This window comes from Eurypyga helias, unplaced genomic scaffold, assembly GCF_000690775.1.
Source record: "Eurypyga helias isolate BGI_N326 unplaced genomic scaffold, ASM69077v1 scaffold401, whole genome shotgun sequence".
Classification (NCBI taxonomy): domain Eukaryota; kingdom Metazoa; phylum Chordata; class Aves; order Eurypygiformes; family Eurypygidae; genus Eurypyga; species Eurypyga helias.
In genome coordinates, this window is record NW_010231245.1 from 73853 (window position 1) to 85209 (window position 11357).

An 11357-nucleotide genomic window follows, 5' to 3' on the forward strand; every position below is an offset into this window, starting at 1 on the left:
AGAAGTCTCCTTTATGTATTCATCAAAAATGTTAAGGGACAGACGTCAAATTTTTGTCCCACTGTTTTCTTTAATAAAAGTCTATTTTTTATGCCTCTGGGAAGACTTGTCTCTTTCTAACAGTCAGTGTCAGGACCCCAGCTGAACCTGTCAGTGCAAAAGAGTGCAGAAATTGCACTGTCCCCCTAAACAGACTGTCAAAAAAAAAAAAAAAAAAAAAAGAATAGTGAGAAAAAAAAAGTTGAGGCTTCTAGAAGAAAGTCTTAGAACTTAGAACTTCTGGAAATTATAATGTGAAACATTAAGCCACCCCCCCCCAACCTTTAGTAAAGTGGAACGGAAATGTAAATTTAATTTAATGACAAGTGCCTACACTGGGATATGACAATGTCAGTTTTTCAGTAAGGGCTATCTGGCAACCACTACTGAGCTATTCCTCTCAGTAAAAGTCAATGTTATGCAGAAACAGGCATCCAGAAGATGTTATGCTACTCTGTATTATACAAGTTTTGGTCAGGAAAGACCAGGTGAAAGGCTAAAAGATTGGGATATTCAGGACCATCACACGTGCAGCAGTTCACTGCAGGCTATGTCTTAAGGCAATATTCATCTCTACATAACATCCTGAACATTCCCCTTAAATAGTAAGAGGGTATTTTAAGGGTCTTTGCAGTAGAATTTATAACCTAACTCTTTTTGAAGAAATTAATTTATTTGTATTACTTAAAATTAAAATGCTGAGGATTGATTTATTAAATTATGTAGTGAAATCTCATTTTCCCCACCTGCATTCCAGAGTTCATATTTCTCACTCCAAGTATCAACCAGTGTCACACCACGTTTTCTGTTCCTTCTGAAGTTATTTTCTAAACTTTAATCTCCTGACTGATCCTGATTTATTCCACTAATATCCTACTTTATGGTCCAACCCAAACCATTCTGTGATTCTACGTTTGAATGATGCAATATGTGATTAGAAGTGGTCTTCAATGTCACCAAGTCCTGCAGTCCCAGAAATGCACATAGTGTTACCTTTCTCTTTACTGCATTTCTCAGATTCTCTCTAAAGACATTTGGAATTCCTACCCTAACTTCTTTTATTAGAGGACTATTTCAGAATGTCACTACTCTAATTAAGGATGACCTTTTACCTTACCTTAGCCATTTCATACTCATTTGCTCTTTTACTGATATTGTCCCATAGATTAAATAGGCCATATTTCCTTCTGTACATTTTTGATGCTGTTTCACAGATTTACATATCAGAGGACTGTGCCAGTGTGAGCATATCCTAATTATCTTATCTGACATTTCTGCCATATTCTATTTCCAACACTGTGCTCAAACCTTCCAAAAACATTTTTTTTACTATTCTGCGGATACAAAATGGATCCATGGGGCTATGGCAAGTTTTACAAAGAGACTGAGATTTTAAAGACATAGGCAGACATGCAGTGGAACCTTTGAATTGCAGACTCTTTTAAAACATACTGAAATCATTGGGGATTAGAAACATAAACAGAACTAAAACTAGCCACTTTCATCTTCTAAATGTCTACTCTAGGCTAATTCATGAGTAACTAGGTAACTAGATCTTTGATTAGCAGATTCAGTAGACATACATTTACTTATACCTCCTAGGAGTCTTTCCCCATACTTAAAATATCTAAAGGGTGGGTGCCAAGAGGATGGGGCCAGACCTTTTTCAGTGTTTCCCGGTGACAAGACAAGGTGCAGTGGGCAAAAACTGGAACTCAGGAAATTCTGTCTCAACATGAGGAAAAACTTCTTTACTTTGAGGGCACCAGAACACTGGAACAGGCTTCCCAGAGTGAATGTGGAGTCTCCTCTGGAGACATTCAAAACCTGCCTGGATGTGTTCTTATCCAACCTGCTCTAGGTGAACTACTTTGGCAGAGAGGTTGGACTAAATGCTCTGCAAAGGTCCTTTCCAAGCCCTAGCATTCTGTGATTCTGTGATTCTGTAATTCTAGAGTTTAGGCTGCAGCAGCAACTAAAAATATCGATAACGGAACATGAGAGAAAGGAACAGCTGTGAGGAATTCTTTTTAGTTACGATGAATGGTATATTATCCAAGTTAGTTACACAAATCGTACTCTACACAATGGATGAGATAATTCTAGAACAGGACATAAACCAATGTCAAATTAAATTGGAAGTCTTTTGTGAATTATAAAGATTTTATAGAGCATTTCAAATTTAATTATGAATTTAGTTAGTATCAGTGTTCCTGGAAGGTTTAGCTGATCCAAGCCATTTCTATTGGACCTTTTCAGAATATCTAAGTTTTTTGAGAATAAACAGATTACCACCCTCCTCCAGTGTCATTAGTAAATAGAAACTTGGCACTCTGACACTAATTATCCACTCAGAATTTTGAAAAAAACAATCAAGCTTGTCTCACACTTACATAACTTATACAAATTAGTCTTTTAAATGTAACTTGACTTTTTGCCATATTATCTGTGAAAAGATTTCTATGTATAAGTACTATGAATAATTTAAAACATATTAAAATGGATCCGGAAGAGATTAAATCTTTCACAACTGACCAGGGAAGAAAGTACAATGGTTGCAGATTCAAGTTAGCTATCAAAGACTAAATATATGAAAGATAAAAATGTAATTACTTTTTAGGCCCTAACAGATCTCAAGATAGAAATGATAGAACTTTTCTCTCTATTTCTTTAGGAGGGTGTACAATACATTTGGTTTTACATCCGTCAAATGGAGTAGTAGCATGGAGAATATCTGCCATAGTACCAATGTAGAGAAGCCACAGTCTGGTCCATGGAAGGCAGGTCAGCAGTAAGTCAAAAGCTACTCTGGCAGATCTTCCTTATGCAATCTTTATCTGCATTCTAATGCCTCCTGAGACTATAAGAGTTATTTGAGATACCGTCATATCTTAATTTTTCATTATGTTGCATATTGGTAGCCTGTCCTCACCAGTCTCCATATGACATTACAACACAAATATAATATTGATGCGGAATTTAGCTGAAAACTTCTGTTGCCTTCATAAGGGCATATCTGCCTTAGAGTGAAGAAACATGGTGTCTTGAATTGTTTTCAGTTTTGTTTCACTTGTATGCCTCATTCCCAAGTATGAGAATATATCATCCAGTCCAAAGGTATTTGCTTTGCATTTTGACAGCCTTTTTGATGTACACATGTGGAAAAGATAGCCACAGGAAAGAGCATTATGAAAAGCCAAAGAACTGGAACAAAAATTACAAGACACAACTATGTCACCAGTGGCACAGTCACCAACCATTTGTTATCATGTTTTGCCTTGTACTAAGCAGCAGCTCAGAAAGCTGAGAAAAAAGTAAAAAGAATTAAACTAACATTTATGACTGACAGAAACCACTGAAATTAGTGGAGTTATTTGAGTTATTTGGAGCATACTACAGTGTTTTTCCATTGAAAAATAGATCAGAAAAGTTTTGTTTGTTAGCTGTATCATCTAATGTCGTAAACTACCTCATGTGCAACTGAATTGGAGGTCAAATTGTCTTGGAGATATCCAAATTATTCATGAAAAGACAAATAATCTATTGAGTACACTGATAATTGGCTCCAAAGAAACTGAAAAGGAGCTAAAATAGTGGGTTTTATCTTACCTGGGTAACCTTCTCCGTTACATTGTGCGTTCGGTCTTTCACCTTAGGTGCAATAATTGCTTTCTCCGAAGAAGGAGGAGATGAAGATTTTTTTTCACTTTTGATATCTGAAAAGTTCAGTGTGAGTTGAGGAATTTTGTTGATTGTACTGTATTTGTTGAGATTTGAATCCGATGTGGATCCCAACAGACTTGACTTGATATGATTAAAAGGCCCTGAAAAATCAGAACGCATATTTAGTATTTGACATATACAGAGAAATAAGTTATTATTAGTGTTTATGTGGGATATGTTAAAAGTGTAGATAAAAAACTATTTTTCACTATACTACATGTTAGTATTAAAAACTATCTACATTTTAATAACTCTATCGTTAATGACAATCAAATTTATTATTGGATGTAGATATGAAATTTCCTTTACTTATAGGCCCCAATATTTTTATGAAGTCAATGGATTGCAAGGTAGATAATGCATCCATCCTTACTTGTTTTCATGTTACTGGGTGTGCTGGTATGCTCCATTATAATTGTGCCTGAATATAAAAACTATATCCTCATTTGTTTATAAAAGCAGAAACAGAACACATGATTACATAAGAGGTTCTGGACTGAGCAAGGGCTCTATTATAACATCCATACTGTTGTTCATGCTTACATGATAATTCAAAACCACCTTTCAGTAAACAGGAAAATTGCGTAGATCCCTGCTCTACCCCTGTTGACTCATCAAGTAACTCCTTACTTAATCAATGGAAGTATTAACCTAATATTGCCCCAAAATAATTTAATTCTGACGTATCAAACACTCACAAAATGTATTTCTTCAGTTGTCATTACAACAAAATATTGAAAACAATAGGGATACACATATATAAAATATTAAGGGAGTATTTAATATACACTTATGCTACTTTAGTGCTTCAAAATAGACAAAAAATGTGAAGTTTGTATAATTCATGAGGTACACATCCATTATAATTATTTTTTTCAATATTGGACAGAGTTCTTTGTACAACAAGAAAGCAATATAACTGGTTAGTATACTTATTTTATACTGTCATCATAAAGTTGGTCCAGATGCCAAAAATGTTCATAGTAACAAAAGTGGGCTTGTGAGAGTAATTCTGGAAAAGAGAACTATAAATAAGTCTAGATAGTGAGAGCTAGTTCCAGTTATGGATTTCAGAAAAAATCCAGGTCTTGCTGTCAGTCACAATGTATCACAGGTGTGGGATCAAAGGCTGTTGGTCAAATCCACATGAGAACCTTACTCTAAATTCTATTATAGAAAAAAAAGGTGATGGTTTTTCTTCTGCTATTTATTTAGAGGTTTTTTTTTTTTTGTCTTCTGGGAGGAAAACAAGAAGGTATTCAAGAATAGCCAATGGGATAGGATTAGACCTATGGGTAAATTGCAGAGTCAACAGTGAAACAGCTGGATCGAATTTGCAATGTGTGAACAAATTAAATTCAAAGCAACAGCAGTGCTTTTTTTTTTTTTCCCCTCTTATAGCCTTTAAGGAGAGCTGGTCTTCTCTCACACCTGGTTTAGAATCCTTGCTGAAGAACCAGTCTTTAAATTTGCTTTCTTAGATTAAAAGGACTTATACACATGCTCTTTGCTTTCTAAATTCATGTTAATCTGGGCTGTAGATAGAAATCCTCTACTACTCCATTTCAGTTTGTGCTTCAGTGCAGAAAGAAATTCAAGATGATAAGGTATGGTATGATGCTCTAGCACGATGTTATCCCGATGCTAACAGTTCAGGTGCTCCCCTGGTAGTCAATATGGGGGTTTTACTCTCAAGACTCTCTGTATTTTGTCCAATGATGGTTTGATGTAAGATAAACAAAATTTTGTGGATGAGTGTTCTAACCACTGAACTACAAAATCAGACCTTCGTTTTCTCCTTAGACCAGTGGACTTTGTACATTCTTTATGAAACAGCTTCAGAGAAAAAAGGAAGAAAGCGCTGCCTTTGTCCCACGGAAGTGCTAAAAAGCCTCATACTGATGAAACTGTCAAGGAATTGGAATATTTTGCTTGAATAGCTTTTGACCCAGGTAGGACCTGAATTTATCTTTCACACCATTTACATGAGTGTATTAAAAAGTGGTCTTCAGGATAAATGAGGTTCTCAATCTCCTTACTAATCTAGCATGCATGTTCTACATATGTATGGTCAGACTGCAGGTTTTTCACCCCTACTTCCCTACGTAGTTACAACAATTAATAGGGTTTCAATATTGAGTGGGCTTAGACATGCAAGAGTGGTGAATCAAGTTCAAGTTGAGGCCTTTTGTCAGCTGAACAAGATTCTTGATACCTAAGGAACTCAAAGGTAAGAGGAAACTAAGGGAGTTTAGACAAATCCATGATTAGATAGTAGATAAGATTCTTTTTTTTTCTCCTAGTAACTTTATAGATACTTAAATTGCATTGAAGTTTTGCTTTCTGGGATTTAAATATTTTATTGCTTCTATTCCAAAGGGAATTACTCTCTCCTTTATTACCTAAGATTCATGCTCTAGCATGTGATATTAGACTTAATTCCACATGAGAATAAAACTTTGCTTTATTTATCCACCTTTTGATTTAGAAAGTGGTGAAAGGTATATATGTACCTCATTGATAATGGTAATTAATCAAAAGATATTACTGGCTTAAGTGAACTGATGTTTGACAGCTAGTGGGCCTATACTCTCATAGCAGGAAGCAGAAAAACAGGGCCATAACAAATCACAATCTCAATTGACACTAATTGGCACCCTGATTGATGTTCCAGCAGAGTGGCCAAGAATTGAATAAGCAGGGAGAATGGCATGCTTCTGCTTACCCTACAAAGGAGAATCTTTAAGGTTAAGTTTGAGCTCCCCATTTTTATGGTAGGATTCCATTGTCCCTCCTTACACAATGCACTGAGAAACGATTTCACTCTCCTGAGCTGTCAATCCATCATCTTTCACCAGCAGTAAATACATTTATAGAAGTTGTTTTACAATACAGAGACTGCATTTTTCCCTCAAGATTTTGCCAACATACACATGAAGCAAATGCAATGATTTCGTAGTCCACAAATCGCTTTACAGAATCTAGGTCATGCACTGCATGCAGTTTAGAGAGAAGACTTTACCAGGTACACACACTTTTTGCATCATGCATGTAAGTCACAAACCACTTCCCAGACATAGCTACAAATATTGCAATGAAACTGAACACTTTAGTAACTGTTTTCTAGAAATGGCGGAAGTCACTTAAGAATTCTGCTCATATTGCTTCTAAAAGATGTAGCTCAGTGCTGGTGAATAGTAAAAATGTTGTAACTGCACTAAATATTATTTAAACATGAAATTGGCAATGAAATTCATGCATGCACATCTTAATACTACAGGAAGCTTGAAACCATACCCCCTGCCATCCAGGAACGTGAAACTAGTTTTAAGGAGACAAAAGAGGAATAAGTGAAGATACTTCCACAAGGCTCCTGATTACCACGTATTTTATTTTTGAGATAACTGAAAACTAAGCATCTTATAACAATAGATTGTTTCCTAGTGGCCCCGCCCAATTATACATCCTTTCACAGGTAAAACTCCTGGCAGTTTCAATAGAAGTTTTGCCTGCTTAAGGACAACAGCACTGAGTTAAGTAACTATTGATATGTTTTCTCTCTCGCCCTTCTTTTTTTGAATTAACAGATAATTAAGTCAAATGACCATTTAAATATGCCTTCACTTTTTCCAGAGATTGATAGTTAGTGCTTTGAGACAATAGTGAAGGGAATAACTGCATGTTTAATAAATATAATTTCAGCAATGCACCTAGCCCTAGAGAGGTCAGCATGAGAATGTTGCATTTGAACATTTCATACAGCAGGCAAAGTAACATGCCAAAAAGTGTGGCTGCTTGGAACACTGGAAAGTACAGTCGAGATGTATACTTTACCTTTGACATTGCGACCATTGTCTGGTTTTCAGCATAATAAAAGTGAAGAAAAAGAGAGAAAAAAGACAACTAAAATCTACATCAGAGAAAGCAGAAAATATTGTTTCAAGATATGTATGTGGTTTGAACTGAAATATTTTTGCACCTCCTTGATTATATTATGTAGACTTTTACTAAAGTTGAAGTCACTTCGACAATTGAGAGATAATTGTAAAACTGTTCGGAGTAGATCAGTAGTTAGTAGGAGTCGCTAACTTGCTTTAACAGTAAAATGATAAAATTGTTTCTCCACAAGTCTGGTGCTGGGTTGGAGGTCAAAAATGCTAACCCATGAAGTGGTAATTAGTCAAAGTAATTAAGTGAGGCTGAGACACTCATAGTGGCACAGGCCGGCTGTCTGCATGGGGTGTGGGGCTGTGCACATAGCCATGTACAGGCCCCCAGGACCCGCACCTGCCCAGGACTCACAGGAGGAAAAGTTTTTACCATGGTGTCAGGCAGAGCAGGGCCTTTCTGAGTACATACTGGTGAAACACTGGGGAAAAAGCTATACTTCAAACATTTCTTCCTCTCAGATGCCTTTCTGCAAGTGGTAAAGCTCTCTGTCCTCACAGACACACCCAGCCCTGAATCCCCTCATGAGATCAAACTTCTTTAGGAAGATTATTATTGTTGTTGTTATTATTATTAATTATTATTATTTCAAAGAAACCACAGAGGTGGATAGGTAGATGTCACCCCTATTAATGGGTGTACAACATGACTCATGGGCCACCATTTGCGTTGTGCTGCTGCCTGTCTGCATCAGCTCAGAGGGGAGGTGTGAGAGTGAGGCCTGGGGCTGGCATGGTGCGAGGGGCCAGGGGCATGATAACGCCCTGCCCCTGTGTGCTGCCAGCCACTGTCGTCAGCTTTCAAAGGTGCATTGGGCTCAAGCTGATATTCACCTGCAGCTGTTCCCTGCTGACAGGCCATTCTGAGGGCTGAGGCGGCTGTGACCCCGTCCGCCCCAGCAGCAGGCCTGTTCCTGCAGAGGGCCCGCTTCAGCCCTGCTCTGGAGAAAGGCTGTGGCTTTCTCCTGAAAGCTCCTGTGAGGGGAATCGAAGGTGATGTCAGGACCTGTATGTGGCATTGTGTTACACCTGCTGCCTCCCTGGCTTCTCCTCAGCTTCCTGAGGACAGGTGAGCACAGGATACCTAGCTGAGCCCTCTGGATCACAGGTGTGGGAGAGTATTTAGTTCCCCTCAGCCTGATGCCTTTCTGTGCCAGGCGTCTGTAGCAGCAATGCAGATTGTGTACACTGAATTAGGCTGAAAACTTGCTTTTTTATCAGAAGACTGCAGAAGTGTTATCTGAGGTCACTTTCTGAAAAGTAATATTCCCAAAGCACCCCTGTGAACCTGTACCTGCCTGCAAAATCTGCATTGCTGCTGTTTCAGGTGAGAATATCTTGGCTGGAGTTTGGGCTGTGGGTAGAAGACACAGTTCTTGCCCTGCAGCTTTTGCTGTCAAATAGGCAAATTTAGAATGGAATTCAATCAAATACACTCAAATGAATTTAAAATCCTAAATTGTCATTTTTAGCATAATATCTTTCAGCATGTAATGGCCAAGGCTATAATAATTTCAAAGTGAAGGCAAGTAGGCTATGTAAATTAACGTATGAAATAATTTATATTCTCAATTGCGTTATCTTCCAAAAAAGTAAATTTGAACATAGGTGAATTACTGTAGTTAGTATTGAGTTAAATAATGCTATTCTCTTCTGTCAAATTTCTGTTATGCTGATTGAATTAATGTTATTTGAACTGGAAGAGGTGGAAAAAAATTAAATCCTAATCCTGAATTGCATTTTCACACAGAGTAGTAGTTCACAGTGGATCCAGGAAAATTCAGAATTATTAGGATAAATAAACAACATAAAACTGGAATGGGAAATATATTAAACCTTATGCTTCCTTGAGTAATACATTTTGTGATATCAAAACCCCCATAATTTAGTCCAATGGGACTGTAGTTTACTTTTACTTATCGTACTTTTACTTAGGGATTTACATTCTCCAGTACAGTATCTATAGCTTCTGCTCAGAATCTGTGAGTCCAGAGAAGATGATTCAGGCTGATTCCTGGTTGCCTAACTTGAATGGGTAACTTATAGCAACAATAGGGTTTTATGGCTCACTGTTGTGTAAGGCAAGCTCGACTTGCTGGCTAAATTTAGACATCTTTTCAGCATAAGGTGCCAAAATCTAATATGCTTGGAAGCAGATGGCATCAAGGATGGTTACTAATTCTAATGTAATTCTGAGAGCCATTCTGAGAGCCATCTTCTGTTCTGCTGTACTTTTTTACAATTTGTATGTATGAACTAAACATAGGGCCAGATTCGCTACTGTTTTGTAGCTTATGCAGAGTGAAATCAGTGTAGATAGAATTCCACGCAGCAAGTATTAAATTATTTGTCTATTTCTGCATGAGCTTTGTACTAACATCACCAAAGAAACAATATTAAAACTGATTTTTACACATTTTCATCATATAACTACATGAAGAATGACCAATTAGGAAGTTCTTTAATGAGAATAAGTTCTGAAAATAGAAATTGACAAATCAGATATCTTCAAATGTGTTTTATTTAAAAGGTTAGTTTAAATATCTGGGGAAGTTGAAACCAAGACAATGCTTATGCAATGGTCCAAAAGACATGCCAAGGATTTAACCTTGGAGATTTTTGCCTCCACATCCTGATCTTGAAATCTTGGCTTGAATGTGAACATGAAATATAGTAAAAGAGTATAGTTTAGGATGGCTTAAATTGAATTTTCAGGTTCATTTGAACTAAAAAAAAATCAAAGTCCAAAAGAAACAAAAATGAGAAAATAAGTATTTACCAATTACATTTAATACAGGAAGAGTAACTGGAAGGAATACTTAATTCTGCTGTTCTAAGAATTAATCTGGGTGGGATAGGAGCATTCAGACTTATATTTTAGGAAATGTATGAAAGCAAAGAGCCCTTGATGTGAACCTTCCAAAAGCAGGAGAACTTAAAGTAATTTTACACTTGCAGCCAATAAATAGAAAAGGAAAAGCCAAACACTGAAAATGAAAATTCATTTTCTTGCTTATCTATGAATCTGTGCACAGTCTTCCATGACACAAATTTTTGAAATATTAAAATATTCCACATACATTCCTTGTCATCTGGCTTGAATAAAAAGTATTCAACTCAAGTCATTAGAATACCGTTAGCTGCAAAAACTTTGTATATGTGGCACTTTTCTGCTGAAGCCAGTTTCAAAGGTGCCTCTCCTTCAAACCTCTGCTTATCAGTTTCCCAAGTTTCTCAAACTTTCTGACTCCAAGAAGAAATTGCAATGCTCTATGACTTTGCATAATTAAGAGAGACAGTAGAAAAAGAAGACAGAGAAAACATCTTTCTAAATTTTGCTTGTTGCAAGAACATACTAACACAAAGAGAAAATAACACTTACGTGAATTTTACACTAAGCATTTCACCTATTTCAATAAGCGTTACACAAAGCATTTCGGTGGAGCTGATAAGGATATTTTCTCCAGTGTGAGAGAAAAAGCTTGTCTCAGTGTTGGATCAGTGAATATGCAATGTACACATTACAGATGTAAGAAAACAAACTGATCGATCTCTGAAGTAGGATTCATACAGTCAAAGACAATCTAATATATGTGAGTATGGGACAGAACCATGCATGCAATTTTAACTTGATCAGTTGATCCCCCC

General features: G+C 36.8%; 1 protein-coding gene across 1 annotated transcript in view; it reads right to left on the minus strand.

The window, feature by feature from the left end:
• The window catches only part of KCNH7 (potassium voltage-gated channel, subfamily H (eag-related), member 7), a 93427-nt gene that overhangs the window by 64154 nt on the left and 17916 nt on the right, over nucleotides 1-11357 (minus strand). The window contains exons 5-7 of the mRNA XM_010160968.1: nucleotides 7597-7617; nucleotides 7060-7083; nucleotides 3649-3863 (exon numbers count right to left, since the gene is read on the minus strand). Of these exons, the coding sequence (XP_010159270.1) occupies nucleotides 3649-3863; nucleotides 7060-7083; nucleotides 7597-7617 (260 nt within the window). The remainder of the gene's footprint in view (nucleotides 1-3648; nucleotides 3864-7059; nucleotides 7084-7596; nucleotides 7618-11357) is intronic.